The 24,277-nt window shown below is 44.5% G+C and overlaps 1 protein-coding gene across 3 annotated transcripts in view; it reads right to left on the reverse strand.

Annotated features, from left to right (window-relative positions):
• MOV10L1 (Mov10 RISC complex RNA helicase like 1) overlaps positions 1–20,291 on the reverse strand; it is a 77,897-nt gene extending 57,606 nt beyond the window's left edge. For 2 of the 3 annotated variants that reach the window (XM_019509311.1, XM_019509310.1), the window contains exons 1-4: positions 20,111–20,291; positions 4,843–5,002; positions 3,716–3,828; positions 540–730 (exon numbers count right to left, since the gene is read on the reverse strand). In XM_019509311.1, coding sequence (XP_019364856.1) covers positions 540–730; positions 3,716–3,828; positions 4,843–5,002; positions 20,111–20,236 — 590 coding nt within the window. In that variant the 5' untranslated portion in view covers positions 20,237–20,291. Of the gene's footprint in view, positions 1–539; positions 731–3,715; positions 3,829–4,842; positions 5,003–20,110 lie in introns of those variants that run through there. The other variant, XM_019509312.1, reaches the window with a different exon arrangement.
• Positions 20,292–24,277: the final 3,986 nt, after the last annotated feature.

A 24,277-nucleotide genomic window follows, 5' to 3' on the forward strand; every position in this document is an offset into this window, starting at 1 on the left:
AACAAGCCATTCAGGTCTTGGGCAGCTGAGCTCTGGCTTTGGCCCCAAGCCAGTACTCAAATCCAAGATTAGGCTCTCTCCCCCTTCCTCTGACTGGGAGGAAAAAAAAACCCAAAAAACAAAAAACCTTATCTTGGATTTCAGTAAATACAGTAATTTACTGCACAGACTTGATCAGGAAGCCAAAGATTAAGCTAATTTATAAGCAAACTAAGAAGAAATACAAGTGAATGTATGGTTGTACAGAATGTCAAATGATACAACAGTGAGGACATTAAACAGCTGTATAGTTATATTGCTGCAGGAAGCTGCTAGTGGTATCAAAGATAAAAACAAATACTCAAATATAGCTCTGCCTGTAGCCAACACAAATTACTACTAAACCAGCTTAAAATGAGCTGTCATCAGAATTGCCTGTGTAGAGCCTACAGGTGGCTCCTTTCAAATAGGCATCAGAAGTTGTGCGCTTATATATTAATCCTGTTTTAAGAGGTGGAAGAAAAGAGATTTTATTCCAAACATGAGAAATGTCTTCTTACCCATTCTTGTCTGCTGGGGCCATGCAGAGTGCTCTCCAAATGTAACATGACTGGTTACTCTCCACAATCACTACATTGACCATATCATTTTTACAAGGTGAATAACCATCAGGAAGTCTTAGCGAATCCAGAGTGAAAAATATGCTATCATCTACAACACCAGTTCTTCCAGAAACACTGGAAATACGAACCTGTAACCATCATATACAGAGACATACCAAATGTCACATGCCTAACTTACAGGGAAATAAAATTACATGGCTGTGCTATACCTTTACAATATGCATGCCATAATGATAAGCATCCCAATGATTACTGAACAGAACAGAAACCCCGTATTTCAATTAGTATTTCAAGAAAAGACAGCGTACTCTGTATATACACACACACATACTGCAGAAGGTCATTATTTGCTTAACTGAATGACTCAATGCCAGTCCCAATTTGTTGCTTATTTCTTACTCTTTAAAAACATTAGTTATCTGCATACTGCTTAAAAACAGGTAAGAGCCTTTTACCTATAAGAGCCACTATCCATTTCGTAACTTGGCTGTGCACTAGTTAATTGTATGCTAACTAACTGCCTACTTAACACTAGAAATACTGAAGAGGATGCAGCTGTCACAGGGGTAGTATTAGAAACTTTGCAAATGAGGAGTTAGTTCTGGAGCTGTTAATATCACAGCAGAAACACCCCATTTGCTTAATAGGCACCACTTATATTAATGAGAGTTTATGCTTTTTGGGACTACTTAATGCAGCATCTCTTCAGTCCTGAGGAAACGTAGTCTATTTAAAATCACAGAAAAACAGAGCTGGAAAGGATTGTAGGACATCTAGTCCAACCCTCTGCTCAAGGCAGAACCATCTCTGACTACATCAACCCAGGAAAATGTTTGTTTAACCAGATTTAACAAAATGTCCAACCTCCCTGAGTAGTATGTTCCAATGTTTAAAAAAAAAAATTGAGAAAGTTATTAATATCCAATCTAAATTTCTCATGCTGCAATTTAAGACTATTGCCATTTGTCCTTTTCTCTGATGCTACGGAGGACAAATTAACCATCCTCTGTACAATATAGGGATGTAAATACTGATTAAATAAATATTTATTTAACCTTTTGTAATTACAACAGGTTATACTATTAATCAGTTGGGCACAGGAATGGGGATGAGCATGACAGTGCTAGGCTCCAGCTGGGATCTGCAAAGTTGGGGCGGGGGGGAAGAGGGGGGTGTTGAGTCCCAGGCTAGCACCTGCACTCCTGCCCTGCTCTGCCATGTTGGAGGGGCTGCACCCACCCTCTGAGGATGTGAGGTGCCAAAGCAGCCAGGGGCCAAAGCAGAACTCTGGAGTGGGGCAGGGGGGTAGGAAAGGGCAGCAGCCAGCAAGGGGCTGCAGCCACTGGTGCACAGCTTCCAAGGGCCAGCTGCAGCAGCACAGGAGGGAGTGGGAAAGGGAGGGCCAGGCAGCCAGGGTCTTTATCAGTAGGGCTATGTGAAACAGCACCATTTGGCTTTGACTTCCATTTCGACAGAACAGCATTTTGTTTAGAGTTTTGTTTAGTTTTGAAAGTACTGTTCCGTTTTGTTTTGTTGAGAAGTTAAAACAGTGAAACAGTTTTGCCCATAGGCTACACTGGGGAAATCACGAAACTGCCTATAACTTTGTCATCTCTAGCCTGATTTAGATGAAACTTACAGGGAAGGTAGTCCCTTCTAAGAGCATGAGGGCTGCCAAGTTTCAAGGCGATAGGTGCAGGGATTTCTGGGAAACTGCACCTCAATGTGATGACAAGCAAAACTGTCACTTGCCAGCAGCAGCAACCTCCTGTTATCTGGCAGGCAGATCCAGGGGCCCACACCCCTGGGAAGGCTGTGGGGCTATGCTGGACTCCTCCTGGGGGTGCAGTCCCTGATCTGTCTGCTGGATGACAGAAGGCTGCTGCCTGGGACCGGCACTGGGCACAGCCCACGCCCAGCGCAGGGAAGATTGGTGCTGCTGCTGGCCCCAGGTGGCAGAACCAGCCTCCTGTGATCTGACAGGCAGACTGGGGGCCCACACCCCTGGGAGGAGTCCAGCACAGCCTCCACAGGAGTGCAGGTGGCCCCTGATCTGCCTGCCGGATGACAGGAAGCTGCTGCTGCTGCTGGCTGGGGCCAGCAGCACCAGTCTTCCCAGCGCTGGGTGCAGGCTGTGCCCAGTGCCAGTCCCAGGCCACAGGAGCATCCTCCTGTGATCCGGCAGGTAGATCAGGGACCTGACCACACCCCTGGGAGGAGTCTGGCAGAGCCCCACAGCACTCCTGGGGGTGCAGGCCCCCAATCTGCCTGCTGGATCACAGGAGGCTTCTCCTGCCACCTGCAACTGATGGCAGCACCAATCTTCCCAGCACTGGGTACAGGCTGCTCCTCTCCTCTCCCTCTCCTCATTCCTCTGCCTCCCCCCTTCTTCCTGCTCTGCTGCCTTCTGGTTTCTGCTGGCACACTGCAGGGCTTTCTTTTCCCACCCTCTTCCATCCTGGACTGCACCAGACTTCAGGCTAAATGGCAACCAGTAAGCTTATTGCTGAGTTGATCAGTTAAATGATTAATTGTTTAACTGCTTACATCCCTAGTACAATCACCCTTCCAATATTTGAATACTGTTCTTAAATCCCCCCTCAATCTTCTTTTCTTCAAACTAATAATCCAAGTTCATTTATCTTTTCCTCATATATCATGTTTCTCAGACTTCTAACCATTTTTGTTCCTTTTTGTTCCTGCACCCCTCTTTATGAAATCTTTGATCCACCCATGTACTCAAGCATCCATTTTCCAATTATAAAAGCAAATATAATAAAACCCAGAGCCAAGAAGTCATGGTATTTATTAGTTCCGGATCAAGAACATGTAATTCTAGATGCCCACACCTGAAGTGGAGCTGCAAACAACCAACATGAACCCGGTATTCATCACATTTTTGGCAAACAATAGAAATGGCAAAATTCCTCATGTGGTTTAAACTGAAGCACACTGCCTTTTCAAATATTCTGTTTAAAAAATGCCATGTTGACTTATTATCAAAATACATATTACGATAGTGGACTTACTAACATCAACAACCTTTTTTCTTCCCATAGCATGGGACAAGCTATTTCTCTGTCATAAGTGAAAAGTAATATGCAAATACAGACCTTGTCCATTCGCTTGTATCTAAGTGGCTTTATAGAGACTGCTTCACTGCTCCATGTTGTTGGATTAATAAAATATTCAGCTTGTACCCAATCGCCTTTATAAGGTTCAAATCCTAAGAGAACAGCAAAATTTTTGTAAGTTTAATTATTAAGAACAGACACTGGGCACTCCATTGTCAAAGAGTGTAGAGATCATCTTGTGCAGGCAATTTTGACACAACTTAAAGGACTTTAAACTGACCTGTAAAAAATGTGCTGCAAGCACATTTATTACAGGGCTATATATCACTTGCTTCACATGGCAGGATGCAGATTAGACTATCCGCACTGGAGTTTAAGTTCATTTGGTATGTGTCTGTGAATTTAATCTTACGCTGAACTTGTGAGGGTCAAAATATTCAATTTTTCTCTAATATTTCCCCTGCTTTTTAAGGCACAATGCTCCGAGACTCAAACCTTGGTCTGGCCATAAGCTTGTTCAACAAGCTATAGTTCAAAGTGCCCCGCCATTTTTCAGCGCAGGGACACTGATATATTTGACACTCCAGGTGCTTTTAATTAGCACAGGTCTTGGAGCTGTGCTAATTAAAGCACCTCCCTCCACCTTCCCTAACCCCCAGAGCATGTGTATAAATGCCCTAAAGTGTCACTCCACTGTAATTTGTGCCTGAGTTCATGGATAGCCACCTTTTATTTTCTTAGGATCACACAAACTTTCAGCCTGTAGCAAAAAACTCTTCTTGGATCAGTGTAGGATGCAGCCTGTACACAATTTTCTTAAAAAGGAACTCGTGAAATTACTGGGTAGCCTTTCTTCTTCTTCTTATAATAATATCCACTGCAAAATATTTACTTCTGAGGATGTTATGAAATTGCTCAGTAAAATTATCTGTATTTAGAGCAAGGGAAGATGATCCCAATCACGAAGAGAAATTCTCTCAGAGATAAAAGTTCAATTTCCAACAGATTCCTAAATAAACAAGCACATTTCTTCATTCAAATCATTACATTCATAGGAATCATCTCCCAACAGAAACGTACATTTTCAGAAGGTGCTCAACACATTTAACAAAGACACCTCTGGAATGTCTAAAACATTATGAAAAAGACCTCCAAAACCCACATACCTTCACAAACCTCTTCCACTGTAAAAAAGGTGGTTTGATTAATATAGCCACTGCTCTCAGTGAGAGATGTAATGTTGCCAATTAACATTTTTGTGTTTGATTTAGAAGAACCACAAGTTGGATCACTATCATCATCCCAATTGTTGAAGACAGGTTCTACCTGCGAAATAAATCCCATAGTTAATATTTCCATTTTGTAACCTACACCTACACTGTCCTGTCCAATAACAGGCACCACATTTTAGGTATTATAATGTATTTAAAAAAAAATCAAATCCTTTCTATTCATTACCTGATTGCATATACCTGCTTAATTATCAAAGATGTTAACCTATAAGAAAGATTAACAATTTATTAACATGAATTTATTAACAATTTACTTACCATGTAAGAGGCAAGTAATTTGCTTTTTAAACTTTTTTCTTTTAACTCCTTCAGTATTAATATTTATTGTCAGTTTGTTAACCTAGGGATGGCTAACCTGTAGCATGAGTGCCACAAGTGGCACGGATAGCTTCTGTGTGGCGCATGGCAGATTAGGGAAGCAGGCGGCAGCCTAGTGGCAGATATGCTGCTCTGCTTTCTGCTCCCTATCAGGTTTGGAGTACAGGACAGGGGGAAGAAAGCAGAGCAACAGAACAGGCAGGGAAGGAGATCACAGTGGCATTTGGGGGTGGGGGGGAGGAGGGAGTTGCAGGGTTTAATTTATAGTATGCCTAGCAAAAAGATTGCCCTCGCTGTGTTAACCTATCAACTGTTCCATCTTAAAATGAGATCAACAGGGAAGATTGAAGTAGTATCCCCTAATATCCTGAAAGGTTTCTTTTTAAAAAATTATTTCTGTTAATTCCGTATATACATCACTGAAGTTATATCATTTCCTGTTATGTAATCTTCTATTTTTTTCATCTGCCGTCAATTCATTCTGTACAAAAACAATTTTAAAAGGGACATTCATGCAATAGCTGGCCATTTTACATTTACTGAAAAAGAAACTTGGCTCCCAAAGAAGGTTCCTACATGCTACCATGCCTCCACTTTTAAGATTTACTAGTACTTTCATTTGATTAAACAGGTAAATAGCTCCAGTTTGATGTTTACAAACTACAAGCAGAGAATGTTAATGTAAACATTTAACTTGTTTATTATGCTAAGGCAAGAAGCCAATACTACTACTCCATGGAAGCAGTCATGATTCCTAGTCTACTTGGGAAACTTAGGACAGGAAGTTCTCTCTCGCCTGAAAAAACTCCTCCCTGCAACATGCCACTGCTGCTGGCATAGAGCCTTCCCCTGCTACCACAACAGGTGTCACTCGTCATGAGTTCCCCATAAGCTGCTGATACCATGTCAAGAAAGCTTCTCCAACCTTCTTAATTCTCCCCTTCCCCAAGAGGCGAACAGCATCCAATAAGCAGCATAACTTATTTTCACCATAGGAAAGATGTTGATGGCATGGAGTGGGAAGTCCCTAATAGCACCTACACAACAATGGCTGGTCTTGAGTTTTTGAAATAAACAATTTGTGAGAAAACTGCATAAAGCAGGTGGAAAAAAGAGGTCAGAGCATGAAAGATGAACGGATAGGGGAAAAGCAGCCATACTGAAAAACTATAATGGAAGTCAAGAGAAGGGATTGTTGAGCAGTGATATAATTAAAATGAGCAATTTGTGCACACATTAAAATACAGAAATATCATTGAATAGATACCTTTTGGGGCAAATCAAGAGGAATGCATACAGACTTCCACCAGGAAGTGGAATCACCTTGGTTGTACACAGCAATTTCACAGCAAAATGAGTCAGTAAGACTAGCATCATTGACCTTCAGTACACTGACAACTGTGTTACCCTTGCACACACAGACCAATCTGCAGTCCACCCCTGACCTTTTCTCAGGTGCTTATCATAGCCTGGGACTCTCCCTTAACATTGGGAAGAAAAAGGTGCTCCATCAACCTGCTCCAGCACAAGCTACCTCCCTTCCCCCCACAAATTACCACTGGTGGAGAACCCCTGGGAAATACTGAGCATTTCCCATACTTTGGCAAGCACCTCTTCCAGTCAGTCAGTCTTGATGTAGAAACTGAAAGCAGGATTTGCTGTGCCAGCACATCCTTCAGAAAGCCACTTTACCAACTGAGATCTGCAGATGGAAACTAAGATCTTGGTCTACAATTCAGTGGTTATTCCTATGCTCCTCTATGGTTGAGAGATGTGGGTGACATATCAAAGCCATCTTAAGCACCTGGAATGACTCCATCAGAGCTGCCTCAAGAAGATCCTTCACATTAGATAGGAAGATCACTGCACCAATGCCAGCATCCTTTCTGCAGCTAACATAACCAGCACTGAGGCAAAGATCATGAAACATCAACTCCACTGGGCTGGCCACTGTGTGACACTCGTCTCCAGAAGCAAGTCCTCTTCTCTCAACTCAGTCATGGTAATAGGATCCAGGGAGGACAGAAACAGCTCCACAAGGACACCCTGAAAGCATACCTTAAGGGTGGCATTCAGTTTACAAACTGGGAAGTCCTGGCAGGTAACAGGTCTCAATGGCACTGCACCATACATCTAGCTACAGTCCACTTCAAAGAGAACCGTCTTGCTCAGGAAGCCAAGAAATGGTAGAAGCAGCAAAGTACACATCCTGGCCAACAGCTGTGCCTCCCCAAGGTACCACCTGTCATATCTGTGGAAAAACTTGCAAGGGCATGCATTGGACTCTTCAACTACCTTAAAACTCACCAATAATTTCCTGCCTCGGGCAGACATTATCCTCATTTGGAGGGATAGCTGGAGAGAAGACAGGAACCAATGGGATCTACAAACTCTAGTTTTGCATAGAAAGGAGCCTGAAACAATTGTAACACTAGAAAAAAGCAAGTGGATTTGAAAGACCATAAATTTTGATCTCTCTCAACTGTCACTGCTGATATCATTATGTAAATATTTATCTTCCATCTGACAGCCTCTTCTTCAATCTGACAGTTGAGGAATAGACCAAAACAAAGGGATTTAATTTTTCAAAAACAGCTCACATCACAGGACAAGAAAACTTCAGGGTAGAAAAAGATATCACCTTCCTGCCATCAAACATTTTTATGATGGCACAAAGGTCAAATAAACAGATGTCTGCATCTCTTGTGGCACCACAAATAATGGCAACAATGAAAATGATATCAATTTGTGCAGCTATTTAGTGGCTATGTTAATTCTTATTGTCAGAGTACAGGCAGCCAGGACCTGCCCATGCTCTGCCAATCAGGCAGGTACTCAGAGCGCTTGAGGGGCGCAATGCTGTGCACCCCAGGAATTCCTGGGCAGGATCAGGCCCCTCAAGTCTTGTGAGAGATCTACTTGGCTTTTCCTTCCTAGAGATGCACCCCAGAAACCATAGGGGTGCACCTCAGTAAGGAGGGAAAGACAGGCAGGCATTTCCAGGGCTTGAGGGGCCCGATCATGCCTGGAAATTCCTCTGTGAACCAAGGGGTCATGAATCTGCATGCAAGTGGTGCAGTAGCCTGGTGGTCTTGTACCTGGGCTGAGACAGGAATATGATTCTGCAGCTGTTACTCTCATTGAGCAGTCCTATTCAGGATTCCCTCTGCTCTCTGGGGTTGAAAACATCATAAGAATGATTTTCACAACATGGACTAGTTGCAGCTTGATGGATAAATCAAAGCAACAAACAACCAGAAAGAACTGCCATCATCTCTAGGGAACTAGTGAAATACAACACTGACAGTGCAGCTCTGATTGAGACAAGATTACAGGATGACAGTCAACTGTGGGAAGAGGGTGGAGGCTACACCTTCTTCTGGAAGAGGAAACTGGCTCAGGACAGATGCATTCACAATATCAGCTTCACCATCAAGAATCAGCTCAGTCAATTTATGGAACTCCCTGTGGGCATTGACAAATGTCTTATGGCCCTCTGGCTTAAACTCAGCAACAACCAGTACCTCACTGTCATCAGTGTGTATGCCCAACGCTTGATGCTGATGTCAAAGAACAGTTCTACTCCTGTCACATTCTGACTAATACTCGCAAGGACAAAGAAGTCATTCTCCTCAGTGACTTGAACACCAGGTCGGATGTCATCTGAAACTCTGGAGTGTCACGACTGAGAAGAAAGGAGTAGAGAAAGCCAACTTCAACATTTTTCTCCTAAGCAAATGCACAGAGCAGTCTTTTCATCACAAACAACATCTTTAGACAGACACAAATACAAGACCATCTGGGGACACCTGACACCCTTGCCCTAAACTGGCACCTCAACTACGTTAGTTAAAACCTGCAACTGAATGGATGTCCACATCACATGAGCCATGTGAGGGGCTACTGGACAGATCTCCACCTGTCAGATCCATTATGAATATCCGGCTTGCTCAGAATAACCAAAACAACCAAAAACAATGCAAAGGACTCTCAACACCAAGTTTCTTTAAGACCAGAAGGTCTGTAATGATCTCCAACAGCATCTCCATGAAAAGCTGTGCCCTGTCTAGAAATGAAGGCAACATTGAGGAACTCTGGAAAGAGTTTAAAACCATTGTGGTCTGCTGAATCCATTGGCTATACCACCCATCAACACTAAGACTGGTTCAATGACAGCAACACCAAGATCCAAGCCCTCCTTCAATGGAAGAGCACGGTTTGTTCTGTTTGGCAAGATGACAGCTTAGCAGAAGGAGGTGTAACAGCTCCCCAAAGCCCAAAGGAGGATCTGGGAAAACAAAAATCAGTGGTGGCAAGATAAAACCAAGGAGATCCAGCTCTATGCCCATAAACGTGACACAATGCTTTTTCCAAGCAACAAAAGCCATCTATTGCCCAACTTCCCTGGGATCGCAGGATGGTTCAACGCTCCTCAGAGACAATGAATCTATCCAAGCTAGATGGAAAGACCACTTGAAGGCACTCCTGAACTATGAGTTCACTGTGGCAGATACCATTAAGTCCATCCATCAAAACCCTGAAAGGGGATTCTTTGCCAACCTTTCTATCTTACGATAAATCTGGCAGGGTATAAAGGAAACCAAGACCAGATGGTATACCTGCTGAAATCTACAAGGCTGGCAGCAAGGAACTGCTACTGGGACTGCACAAATTTATTTTTCACATTTGAAACAAAGAGATCCCAGGGGATCTGAGGAATGCCAACGTAGTGCCCATCTCCAAGAATGGAGATAAGTCTGTATATGGGAACTACTGAAGTATCACCCTCCTTTCCACAGCAGGAAAATCCTTTCCTGCACCCTCCTGAGCAGTCTTTTACATCTTGCTGAGAAAGTCCTGCTAGAACCTCAGTGTAGCTTCATGGGGCAACTGACATATCTGTTGCCCACCAGATCCAAAGAAGTGCTGGGAATAACATGACCTGTATATTGCTTTCATGGACCTTACTAAGGCCTTTGATCCATCAATCACAAAGTCCTGTGGAAAGTACTGGCCAGATCTGCATGTACTGAAAAGTACATCAAGGTCCTGAGGCTCCACCACTACCAGATGATTGTGACCTTTTTTCTGTAGTGGATTAGAAACAGATCCACTTGTCACCCAAAGTGGGGTCAAGCAAGGATGTGTCATCATCCCAACTCTGCTCTCCACTTATTTGAGTCATCCTGGTTTGAATTAAGCGCAGCCTTCCCTTCAGAATTGACACTGAATGCCAAATGAATGAAGTCCCCTTCAATCTAGGACATTTTCATTTGAAAACCAAAATATTCAAAACAACCATCCTTGGAAAACCTCCAGACTGTGCTGCATCTTTTGGGAGAAGCCTATCTAACTTCAGTCTTCTCAGTGTTGCAAGCAAGGCCTGAAGTGCTCTAGCAGACCACCCCAGGCCATGAATGTGACACCCCCTCCCCAAATTACCATCAAGGGAAAGACCCTGGAGGTAGTCAAGCACTTGCCCTGCCCCAGTAGCCACCTCTTTAAAATGTTGCTGAGGAGATCCAGAACAGGATCCAACAAACACATGCCTCCTTTGGGAAATTGCTTTAGCATGTCTTTATTCACCCCAATCTCCAGGAAGTCACCAACATCCAGATCTACAAAGCAGCCATCATTCCCACTCTCCTTTACAGATGTGAAATGTGGGTGATCTATCATTGTCATTCTCAAAAGCCTGGAAGCATATCACCAACAATGCCTCTGTAAAATCCTCCACATCAAATGGGAAGATCACTGCACAAATGCCAACATTTTTGCTAAAGCCAATGTTACCAGCATTTAGTTGGTGATCCTCAGGCACCTACTTTGCTAGACTGCATATTGTGTGCAGATGCTCCCAAAAGAAGAGCTCTACTCCCAGCATAGTAGCAGCCCAAGATCTCACAGTGGCCAGAAAAAATGCTACAAGGACACTTTGTATGCATAGCTTGAGAAAACAGATGATGACATCATAAGTTGGGAGGAGGTGGCTGCCCAATGACTCCAATGGCACTGCATCCTGAACCAGGTGGCAGCCCATTTCAAGGTGAAACATCTTGCACCCTGAAGCAGAGAGAGAACAGAGAAAGGAAAAGGAAAGGAATCCCAGCCTGCAGCCTACTCTCCCCTGCAGAAATACCTGCAACTTCTGCAGACAGATCTGTGACTCAAGGATTAGAATCTTAAATTACCTCACAACCCACCAATGAGCTGTGATAGAGATCATCCTTGAATCAAAGGATTGCTGAGAATGACTCCTGGAAATTATCAGGATGTGCAGAACCAGGCCCATCATGCCCCAGGAAAATGTCACACATTGTCCCACCTGCTAAGGCTTCAGGACGATGGATAAACATGCATTTCACTTGAAGCTGACAGCTGTCCTGAGATGCATCCTAACACAGCTTACCCACTTCATTTGGTAATATATATTTCTAGCCTCATAACTGGCTCATGGGTAAGTGGACCACAGGAGATTGTTCAAAGGAGCAATACTAACATAGAATTAAAACAAAAATAAAAAAAAATCCTAAGACATGGTTGGGGGAGAGGAAAGAAGGGCTGTGACTACAATCTAATGAGCACCTATAAGGACTTACAGAGGGGTCAAATGTTGGAAAAAACTTTTAATCTTCTCAAACTGAAAAGTGTACTTGAGTGGAAAATTCAGGTATGGTGAGTCTTCATTTGATGTGCTCAAAATCCAACTCCAATTTGGAGCACTTCAGCTCCATGCAGGTGCGTGAAGCTACACCCACCCACTGGAGCACTTTAAAAAAGGCCACAGAGACATACAGAGGTGAAGCTCTCTAGCTAGGTGACCAGAAAGCAGAAATCCCTATATACCTCTTAGTCTCTGGTCACTAGAGTTAACTGGCTGCCCACCCAACAGCCCTGCCATTCTCTGCCCATCTCCCACCCCTCAGTGGGGCAGTGTGTCCTTTTACTGGCTCATCATTTTTGTTTCTTGTCCTTAACTCTTCCAGGCAAACTTCTTCTCATGTGGGGTGAACACAAACACCGTGGTCTTTCCCAAAGCCCTGTGAGTGCCTGGGTTTGAGTCTGCCACAGCCAGCCCACACTTCCTTCTTCTATCAGTTCAAGATAACCATATACAGAGTCTCTGATACACTCAGTCTCTGGCCAGCTCCCAGAAGAGACACTCCAGGTGTGGTCCTTGGGCTCTGCTGTATTGACCTGCCAGCTCTCCCCCATTTGGCTCATACAATAAACCCATAACTAGTTTTACAGTCCTCAATTTATCTCCCTTACCTGTGAATGTAATTTAACAGTAAAGATGAAAAGGAAAGTTATCTAGACTGCTGTAGAAGCAAAACAGAAAATAAAGCAAAAGATGAGAACAAATTATATTTTCTGCAGTGCTTTAACATCTGCTTCAACGTTACAGTTGAAATCAAAACAGTTTTCTTTTCTTCAAAACAAAGCTCCTCCCCAACACACACACTATTTGAAAAAATTGGGTGCATCACGATACTGTAGAATGAGCAAAGAATCTGTACTAAGTATATCATTGGTTTTTCTTGGTGGATGATAATGTTTGTGTGTACATATGGATAAGCAATGTTTTCATATTAATGTTCTAATCAAATATCAATTTTATGTTAATTAAAACACAGGCTGCAATTCTGTGCTGGATCTCTCGAGGTGTAACAGCCAACCTAGTCTTGGTAGAGAAGTGGCATGGGTAGTTTTAAAGCATCACTGTCTCCTCTTAATCCCTGGCTACTCCCCGATGCAAACTGATATTCTAGATCAGTTTGAAGAATTCAGGGAGATGCTATAACTATCATCAGCTACCTTATGGTAGCCAATTCCTTCCACTCTGGAGACATGAAGCTTCAAATGCGATCTACACCAGAACAGCTTATGGCAGCCCTATGCATTACCTGTGTCCATTCAGAAGACAATTCCCAATTGCATTCTGTAGGGAGCCTGACCCTGTACGTTTGCTGGGCATACTCTAAGAACACCTGCTGGCCTGAGCCCCTCTGGAGACTCAGAAGGAGAAACAGTTCCTGGAACTAGCTTGGCCTTAGGCACAAGTTAAACAGTGCTGCTACTCAGCCTCATCAAAATGGAGGTGCTTTGGACATGAGCAAAAACAGAACTTCTAGATATCAGGGAACTTTGAGGTTGGAATTGAAGCACCTATGAAGTTCAAGCACCTCCAGGATTATACAGCAGCTAAACAGGAGTTTATAGGACTGCAACTTTAGACTTCAGCATATCTCTAAATTGAAGTATGAAAGCCATTTTCTTAGACCTGCTCCCTCAATTTCTTGTTTTAAACGTAACACTACACACTTACCCTGAATTACTTTTCTGAAGATTATTCATATTATACAATTTATGAAAATATATGTACATTAAGGTATCACTAAGAGTAACATATCTGAAAATTTGACAGTGCCCATGAAAAACAAAAAACATTTTCATTAATTTTTTGCAAAAGTTTGTCCTTCATTTCATTAACCATTTTTCTTTTTTTTAAAAGAAAATAACTCTGGAAGTATCAGTGAGTCTTGTGTTATCCCACATTTTGTTTTTGGTTCAGAGAGTTTAAGTATGTAAGCCAGTGGTTCTCAACTTTTTTAGACCTGAGGCACCCCTTAGAAAATGCCAGCTATTAGTTTTCACTCATTTTTTGACTACAGTAAAACAACAGAGCAATTCTTCTGTTACAAAGAACTCAGAAGAACCACAGCAAGTTAAAATATTTTAAATGTTATAGATTCATATTTTAAATCTTTGATTTTATATTGTGAGTCATGTTTGTACACCTAAGCGTTAACACTGTATGGCACCAATGAAAGGATCTCAAGGAACCCAAGGGTGCTGCAGCAATCTAGCTGAGAATCAGTGGTGTAAGCCACTGCTGTTTACTACCCACTTCTGAAGACTTGTCAGACAGTGACATAAAATCATATATATATTCCTGTTACTTAAGTGCAGGTTAGGCCTGAGGGCCAAACAGGGATCAAGGTTACTAGATGGGAGTACAAACTGGAGTCAGAGAAGGCAAACAGGGTGCTTGGACAAGCCAGGTAAGGAAACCAGGGGATCAAGAGCTGAGTCAAGTCCACATGTGAGCAGAGTCAGGAACCCAAGAGGCCAGGAATCAGGCAGCAACACAATCTGAGGTCAGAAAGAGTCTGTTACCGAGATACTTCCTGTTCCTTTCTCTGGACCTGTACAGGGGAAAGGTAGGGGCAGATGACAGGAGCCAGCCACTCAGATGTCAGGGAGTAGGTGAAGGCTCAGGCACTGAGGGATGCTTTAGGCAAGTCTCATCCAGCAGCAGGGTGGTGGGTTGGGGTAGGCGGCTGTGTTAGTTAGGCAAAGGCTCTTGGCTTGAGGCTGTAGACATGATGCTTATTCCATGGCCCAGTGTCATAACTGGCACATAGTTAACCATACTACCGATTCATATTCTCTGGACTTTGGAGAGCTTCAAGACGCAGACAATTATTAGACTTAATCATTTCTAGAATACTGCAGTGTTCCAACAAACAGTTGGAGACTCGTCAGAATGGGAGGAAAGACAGGAAGTAAAAAAGAATAGAGACTACTGGTCGCTAAGAATTTCACTTGTCAGCCCTAGGTATATTAAGGTACGAGGAGTTGTTAGGAGTGTACTTTGTTGAATGGACATCAAAACTGCTTACAGGACTTGCCTTGTTTAGTTTTCTCATTGAGAGACCCATTTAGTCAAACTAATGCTTTAAAAAAGTCTCATAGGATGTTTGCTTTTAAGACTAATATTGGCAATATCTTTTCAGGAACAGCCATGATTCCTTCTCTTAAGATATATTATGCTTTAGGCTTCCTTTTATCTTGGATTTCTTTAAATATTTATTTAGATTTAAAACAAAACAACAACAAAAAAAAACAACAACAAAAAAAAAAACAAAAAACAAAAAACACACAACCATGGACTTTTCCTAGTTTTTTCTTCCAGTCAATTGGAACATACTGCCTTTATATTTGCTTTTGTTTGCCGAACAGAAATTATCAAAGCTCTGCACATAGGTGGGGCTTGTAACTTGCAAAAATTATTATTGAATATTTACATAGTTTAATTTTTTGATTAACTTGAACTACTTGATTTACTTTAGACACTGCTCTTATTGTTACTCTGACCAAAGGGATCATACAGAGACAGGAGAGTAGCATGTAACGTTTGAAATCTTTTGATCCAGTATATAATGAGATGTCCAACAAATGGCAGTTCAAAATTTGAAAAACAAGCACATAAAACTGATTGCTTCAACTGCCAAAATTTCAGAAAGGGCTTTCAGGAGCTCATTAGCTGTTCCCAAGACAGATGTACAGATTTAAGAAGGGTGCAATTTGCTTTTTCATATTTCTTGTTTAAGTTTCCACAAAGTATAACATAGGCATTAGACAGCTATCAGGAAACCGGTCTCATTTCTACAGACATACTTGAGGCCACAGAAAGACGAACTAGATGGCTCATTCTCTGGAAATTAAAACTTCTTAACCTTTTCACTTTGCTGACAGCTGCACTGTGTCCAATTCTGCATTAAAAAACCCCCAAGGATTTCTTGGAAACTTTCAGTTATTCGAAGATTCAGTCAAGTCTCCAGTGGGGAAAACTAGCATCTGTGGCTCACTGCCTCAGCCAGAAATTCTACTAGGCTATTATTTTGGCTATCACCACACACAAAAATATATGCAGCTTTCAGCTGAAGGTTACTGAATCACTGTAAACAAATTAAAAGCTACTAAAAAAAAGAAAATCTAGCATCTTTGGAAGCAGTCTGAACATCCAAGAGATGGGCTTTTTCATAAAAAATTGACTACAGTGAGAGCCTTGTAAAATTCTATATATATAGATTTTTAAACCAACATAAAGATTTAGTTATTCTATATAATAAAACAATGATCTATTAGAAAATGAGAACCAGATTAACGTATGTAGTTCCTCCAGCAACACATGCACCATTATTTCACAAGAAACAATTCTTACACTTGGTAAATTTCTCCATATCTTTCTCAACTTCAGTCACAATTATTTCGACATCACATTAAACCTTCACTTAAGCATGGAAAAAAGGGTGCCACAGGAAGTGTGAGAGATAAGCAGATAAGGACAGGCTCAGGCTCCAGGTGTGAGGCAATAAGAAGATTACAGCAGGCTTAGGCTCAGGCTCTTTCTGCCTGATTCCTGTGCAAGGAGGTAACCACTGTAACAAATGAATTAGTTTTTGAAATGGTGTGCTGCTCAGTTCAGAAAAGCTGTGGATGGGTGTCTTGAGTCTAAAACATTGAGAACCACTGATCCACATAACAGCCAAGCTGCAATCCATGAACCACTGGAAATCTGTAGCACCTGCCAGTACACCATGAAGAGCCTTCTAGTGCCCTGACTTTGCCATTCTATATTTTCAATATCTTCTACAGATAACAGGCCCTTATTTACTAGCCTCCAGGCTGATCTTTAAGAAGCAGCCAAAAATAAAAAGAAACCAGCCTAGCTGCCTCTAACAGATCATGTAAGAGGCAATAAGAGCCACTGCTAGTACTAGAGCTACCAAAGGCAACAGGAATGAAATATCCAAAAGAAATATAAAAAAGTGACCACATTTCAAAACAGGCTAAAAAATAAGGTTATAGCTACCAACCTGTGAAGTTTCTATTTACAGGCACCAGTTATGTTACAAGGCTTGTTTTGCCAAGATCAGCAACTAATAAATCATAAGGAAAGCAATCACTTAAAAGGTTTCTGGAAAGGAAGAAATTATCAGCAAAATAGTCATGGAAGAATAGGCTGGCATGAAGAGATATAGGACACATGAAAGGGATCTGACCTAGCTGGGATGATGTCAAAGATACAACAGTTTTACAAAAAACAGATCTCTGTGTGTACACACACACTATTTATTAGATCAAAAAAATCAGTTTTAAATAGGGGTGCACTGACAGATTTTGGGGGCTGATAGTGATAATCAATTTTTAAAGAGTCATATCAGCCAATACCAATCCAATTTCTCATACAGCTGCAGCTACGTGCACCTGGTAAGCCTGCTGTGGTGGAAGAAGAGGGAGAAGAGAAGGTGTGGGGGGCATATCAAGGCCCCCCACAGTGAGGGACGGAATGGGGCTGGGACAGGGGCGGGACAGAGCTGCGGCTCGTCTGGGGGGCGGGAGCAGTTTGTGCCACTGCTCTGGCCACTCATCTGAGACGGCACAAGGGTAGGGACCTGTGCCCCTAGATCTGCGCTGGGTAGGGCAGGGCAGGCTGCAGTGCTGCACTTGGGGTGGGCAGCAGTGGCGCTAGGAGGGGGAAGTGGCAGTCATCCCAAGTTTCACTGTAGCCCTCCCTGTACCCCACTCCGAGTGCCGGCACCACCCATCTTGAGTGCAGTGCAGCATGGCCCTCATCCCAGCCCACAACTGCAGCCTGCCCTGCACAGATCTGGGTCACGCATTCCCCTGTGCCCTCCTGGATGAGCGGTGAAGTGGCAAGAGCCCACCCTGCTCCCACCTGGATGAGCTGCAGCTCCATCCCATGGTCACCTCACCCCAGCTGGGCAATGCCTGCCCCAGACCCTGCCCCACTCCCTCCCTCTATGTGGAGTGCACTGATCTGCCCCACCACGCCCCTTCCCCCCTTTCACCACAACAGACTTACCAGCTGCATGCAGCTTTTCATGCTGCCAGGTTATGCTCCTTGCTGCCTGTGTGCTGCACTGTGGCTGCACGCATGTATGGGCATTTACCAGCTAAATTATCAGCCACATCAGGCTGATTTCCGATATAGTCACTTTTCTTTATATCAGTGCCGATCCAATATCAGACTGAAGTATCAGTGCACCTCTAGTTTTAAATTATGCTTTACTGTGCTCCTACCCTGAAAACTGAATAATTTGGCTTCAAAGAAAGCTATCTAGCTATTTTATTAGCCACTGATTAGAGCTCCCAAGGGAAAGATGTCATAAATGCTAAGTCCAACTGAACCTCTTGAGAAGTTCGAACTACAGCTCCACATCTACTACGACCCAGTCAAAGAATGGGAAAAGCTACTAAATTCCATCCCAGGGCTGGTGAAACAACAGGCCTAACCACTCTGGGATGCACAAAGTCAGTGGTCCTAGCAACCACAACCGTTGTAGGCACTCTGATAGTGATGGAAGGTCTTAATATATGGATAAATATCAGGTACCAGTGTGCAGCAGAATGACTTAAAGCATCTATCATTTAAAATAATTTTAAGTTTTGTTTTGCTTTTGTATTTTTATGTTAAGAAAGATCCATTAATACCATGCTTATGCAGAACCCTCTTGTAAGATCAGGGCCACACTATGTGTGCTCATCCACACAAAGTAAAGGACTCAGCCTTCAGACATAAGAATACAACTTTGGATGGTTCACATGAAGGCTCACAGCAGGACCAGATGCTAAATTCCTATACCGGGGTAGAAATTTCATTTTATATATTGAACCAGGGATGTAAGTATCTCTTAAAAAAGTATTTGTTTAATGATATCGGTTAAATGATTAATCAATAACACAGTGGCTTTGGACACAGCTGCTGCTGGGAGCTGTTCCTGGAGCCCTTTGATTGCGGGAAGTGGGGGCAGAGGCAAGCCCAGCTGGACAACACTGCCTACATGAAGCCCTGAGCTGGGAGGAGGGAGCACCTGTGACCCAGCAGCTAATTGCTTAATTGATGAGTCATTAAGCTGTTGCTATTTTCTTTAGGCCAGTGGTCTCCAATCTTTTTATGGTGAAGATTACTTTTTTTGGCACTTCGGGATCTACCGGCCCCACACCTACCCCACTCCCCAGGAGCCCCCCCAACACCAACCCCAGACAAGCTGCCCGGGCTCTGATCCCACTCACCCAGCCAGCGCAGGGGGCACGGCTCAGTCCAGCCAGGTTCATCCTGCCGCTCCCAAACGTGGAGCCTCTGACAGAGGCTCCATGATTAACCGCTGTTTTGGGATATGGGTAGGGACCTACCAAATTCACAGCAGAAGTAAGGTGCACCACGGCTCCTTTAATCTTACACATTCCCCTGCACACCCTGCCGCCATTGACTGGTGAAGGGGCTGGGCTTGCAGCTCACTTCTCTATTGGTGGGGAGGCAAAAACCGTGTTCTCTGCTGATCAGGAGGGAGCATTGGGGCCCCTCTGGCAATCGAAGGCAGGGGGGAAGGGGAACACAGAGGAACATGAAAAATTAAAGGAACTGCCACACACCCCACTACCGCCATGAACTTGGTAGGTCCTCCTCTCACTCTTTCCTCCTTCCCAGCCACCCTGCTGTCTTCTGATTTCTGCTGGGGCAGCGTGCAGCTTCCCTTCCCCACTTCCCCGCCAGACTGCACCTGCCAGGAGCTAAAGGATAACTGGTATACTAACAGGTTACCACTGCACTTATCAGATAAACAATTAATTATTTGACCTTTCACATCCTTATGCTGAACAGGATGCATTTTTTTTTTTTTTTAAATGAGGTTTTGTTCTCAGATAATTTCCAGGTATCTGATCAGTAAACCAGATGCCTATCTTTTCTGTCCTGGATTTTGAACTTTTTTTTGACGTTACTGAAAACAGTTTTGGTATTCAACAATTTGTATGGATTCAAATTCGGTAGTATGGGACTACAATAATCCAAGTCACTCTAGCACTGTGATAATTCAACCCAACCACAACGATAAATTAACACTCAGTTTGGAGTTAATTTAACTCATATCAAAAGAACTTTATCAGAGTCAACTTAAATAGAACATACTAAAAAACCCTAAACTCATTACTATACTCATGTGTTTCTTACCCTGATAGCCTTTAATCCATTAGATATTTTATCCTCTTCAAAAATGGCAATGACTTTCTGTCCAACATTCAGTGGTATACTACTCATTACAGCATCATTTGTGAAGCAGATAAAGTCATCTATCATGCCATAATCATGACAAAACCTTGTCACTACTCCTTCTAAGGTTTTTAACTTTCTTTCATCTGAAGTGGAAGGAAGGAGAGATTTAAACATTAATAAGAAAACATCTGATCTTTCTTTAAATTGTGTAATAAAAAAGTAAGCATCTTAAATTGCAATTTAATTCTGTTCTCTGCTAGCCTGGCCTAAGACTGTTGTTGTTATAGAACCATGTCAGAGGGCATTGAGCCAATGTCAACAATGATTCTTATTAAGAAATGAGTTCAGATCAGCATTTAAGGATGATTTCACAGCCTTTTTATGGCTACCATACACAAACTAAAATAGCTATAAACAAAAATAATTTTTGTAACATTTTCATTCTGATCTATTACTAATACCATCTGGAATCATAAAAATCGATAATCGAGTAACATTTTTCATTGCATAATTCTTTTATAAAGTTTGTTTTTGGTTTCAGTAAACCAAAAAAGGATAGTTAAATCCACACAAATATTTTCCACAGTGTTTTTTTTAAGCATGCGAGTAGAAATTCACAACTGTCTAAACAAATTTGGCTAAACCTTCCAATTCCACAGAAGTTTTCTTTCCCAAACAGTACAGATAAATAGACCTATGTTCATGTTGCTGAGCATTTTTTTGGTTTCATTTCCAACCAAAAATATTTATGGCACCAGAGACCTGCATTTGCAATGCCTGCCTTGTCAAAAAAGAGAAACATAAGTGTGTAGCCCAAGACATGCACTGGATTCTTGAAAATATTTGAGAGAGCTAAGCTACTGTTGAAGATCAGTAGAGCTGTTTAAGACAGGTTAAATATTTGTGTTGCATCTCCAGAAGAAATAAAGATAGAAGTGTCTGTCTTAAGTTTTGTCATCTTAAAAAAAAGAAGTAGTGAAGTTTGCACTGCACCCTCCCTTCTTTATTGAAATGCTCATCCAACAGCAGGTAGGACAGAGAGCTGCCCTGCCTTACAACCCTGTGGAGCTTGCAGTATACACCTGCTCGTAGGTATCACAATATTTACTTTGCCTTCTGACTGGACTTCAAATAAGCCCAGCTAAGTGCCTCTCCCCATACTCCTAAATAGCCACAGCAATGCACACCACAAGCCCAGCACTCGGCCACGCACCCACAGGCTGTGCCACAGTACCTGCAAGTTGGAGCCTAGAGCAACAGAATCATAGAAAATTAGGGTTGGAAAGGACCGTAAATAGGTCGTCATCTAATCCAGGGGTGGGCAAAATGTGGCTCACTAGGCCATTCTATCCGGCCCACAGGGCCCCTAAACAACATACAAAATTAATATATATCTGTCCCTGGCTGCCTGTTATGCAGCCCTCGATGGCGTGCCAAAACTCAGTAAGCAGTCCTCCACCCGACATAACTGCCCGCCCCTGGTCTAATCCAACCCTCTGCTGAGACAGGACCAGCCCCAACTAGACCATCCCAGCCAAGGCTTTGTCTATCTAGGTGGATCTTAAAAACCTCTAAGGATGGAGAGTCCGCAACCTCCCTGGGTAACCTGTTTCAGTGTTTTACTACCCTCCTAGTGAGGAAGTTTTTCCCCAGTATCCAACCTAAACTTCCCTTGCTGCATCTTGAGACAGTTTCTCTTTGTTTTGTCATCTATCACCTCTGAGACCACTCTAGCTCAGGGGCAGGCAAAGTCTGGCTCCTGGGGCCGATTTAGCCTGCAGAGAAGACTCCATTTCCCAGCACTGTTGGCTCCTAGTCAGGTTGTAACCCGTCAGGTCCTTTTCTGCAGCAGCCCGGAGGCAGCGCAACTCCCCGCGGGAAAATCTCAGACGACGCTAGGCAGGAGCTGCAAAGAAGGGCTGGGGAAAGGGGCACGGCAAAGGCGGGGACTCTTAAACACTTCCCCCACCATGACAGAGGCGGGAACCGCGACCGTCCTGCGGGGAAGCGGCCCTGGGCTCTGGGGGGAGGGCGGACCGCGCCAGGACCGGGCACACCCCGGCGCTCCCATCCTCGCCTGGCTGGGGAGAGGTGCTCACACCACGCATGCCCACAAGGGTTAAAGGGCCTAGCCCTGGTCTCGGTCTAACGTCCCGCACGCAGCTCCGGGAGCCGCACGCATACGCGTCCGGGGCGGGGCCCAGATGAGCGGGGGTCACCTTCGTCTGCCCGCCCGCCGCCTCCGCTAGCCTCGTCCGCCCGTCTCCAGAAGTAGCCGACGACTTTAGCCAGGAGCCGCAGCATCACCTCGCACCTCTCGCGGCCTCGCCGCGCTTCCCGCCTTCAAGCCTCCAACTGCAGCCGCCAGCCAGTGACGCGGCGCTCCCGAGTCACGTGACAGCCACGTGCTGTTCCTGCGCGTGGCGCCGTTTTGCGCAGCCGTAGTAAGGGGGTGGAGTGGGGTGCAGTGATGGTTAAACGTCTGGTCTGCCTGAGACGCTGAACGAGGCATTTTGAGTGTGCATGCGCGGGGGCGACGCTGTGAGGAGGTGTCGTGAGCTGGAGCGACTGAGGCCGAGAGGCGGGGCAGGGCAGGGTGGACTTGAAGTCCCTCACCCCGCGGGGCGGGGCAAGGCAAGGCGTGTGGGTGCTGTTTTGCGTGTGCTTGCTTGTCCTGCACTGGGGAGGCCGCGCTGTGCTACAGCCGGGCCAGCCCAGTCTGGCCATTCTGGCGCAGGGCTGGTCCGGAGCAGTAGCGGGTTTAGGGGAGGGCAAACCGGGCCTCCTGGTGCCCCGCACTTTAGGGGACCACAAAACATTGCAACAATTTTTTTGGGAGGTGAAGTTATTAAAAACTTTGTCCTTTCTTCAACTTATTCATAAATTCCATGGATAGGGCAAAGTGATATTGAAATGGCAAATGTCTGACTTGTGTATAGGTCATCAAAATTTAGTCTTTAAGGGGCTTTAATGACTGTCTTGCCGAGGGCCACAAATGATCCTAAGGCCACCACTGCCCATCCTGCCACAGGTCTCGGGAAGAGGCTGATGGTGTTTTGTTCTCTTGTCACCTAAGCCTTAGATTGTATCAGTCTGGTCACTTATGAAGCTGGTTGGCATGAAACTTTTGAGGTGCCTTGTCCACCTGGTCCTTCCTCCACACCTGCCTGCCCTGCAGGGCAAGGGACTTTAGGGCAGGAGCAGACTGCAGGACAAAGCCCAGAGCTTTCCCTTGGTTGGCTTTTTTTTTTCTTTCAGTCTGGACACCACCATCAGCTTGGGTTTGGTTGGTCTTGAGAGAGAGGCACTAGAGCAGGGGCAGGCAAAATGCAGCCTGCAGGCCACATTAAGCCTGCCAAGGGATTTTATGGGGCCTGCAGCCAGTTGGCCTTGCTTGGCTCAGGTGTAGGGGGAGTCTGGGCCATGGTGCGTGGGCCATTCCCACTGCACCCAGGCATGTAGTGGGACAGGGGTGGCACAGTGGCTGGACTCTGCCTGGCTGCCACTGCCAGTCTGCCCTGTACCTAGTGCTGGAGGCACTGGATGGGGAGGGGGGGCAGGTACTTTAAAGAGACAGGCCCAGGGGGCAGGGTGTGCTTGGGTGGCTTGATGGGATGGGATCCAGGGTGACAGGAAGTGGTGTCCAGGAGTGAGATAGGGAGGCAGGACTAGGGCCAGGTGGGGTCTGTTCCCCTGTGTGTCCCTGCAGCAGGCACTGATTTCACGGGCAGCAGCTGGGCCTTTCTTACAGGGCTGGTGCTCATTGCTGGAACGTGCAGGGAGCAGGTTGCAGCTCTGTGTTGGCCTTGGTCCCACGCTGTCGCTGCCTTATGATCCTGGCCCCCACATGACTCCTGGATGCCACTCCACCACCCATGGCCCGATCCCATCTGCCTGGCTGAGCATGCCCTGTTCACAGGGGTCTCAGGCCAGTTGCCATAGGGACCCTGCCCACCCACTTTGACCAGCCGTTTGACTTGCTGTTGCTGGTTATGGGTGTGGGTCAGACAGCCTGTGGCCAGATAACACCAATTGCCACCTCTTGCCACCACACCAGGTCAGCTCAGCACCCTCTCCCACTGTCTCAGACCAGGTCAGCACCTTGCCTGTGTGTCTGTCTGTCAA

The sequence above is a fragment of the Gavialis gangeticus genome, unplaced genomic scaffold (genome assembly GCF_001723915.1).
Source record: "Gavialis gangeticus isolate Ggan-Ray unplaced genomic scaffold, GavGan_comp1, whole genome shotgun sequence".
NCBI classification, from domain to species: domain Eukaryota; kingdom Metazoa; phylum Chordata; order Crocodylia; family Gavialidae; genus Gavialis; species Gavialis gangeticus.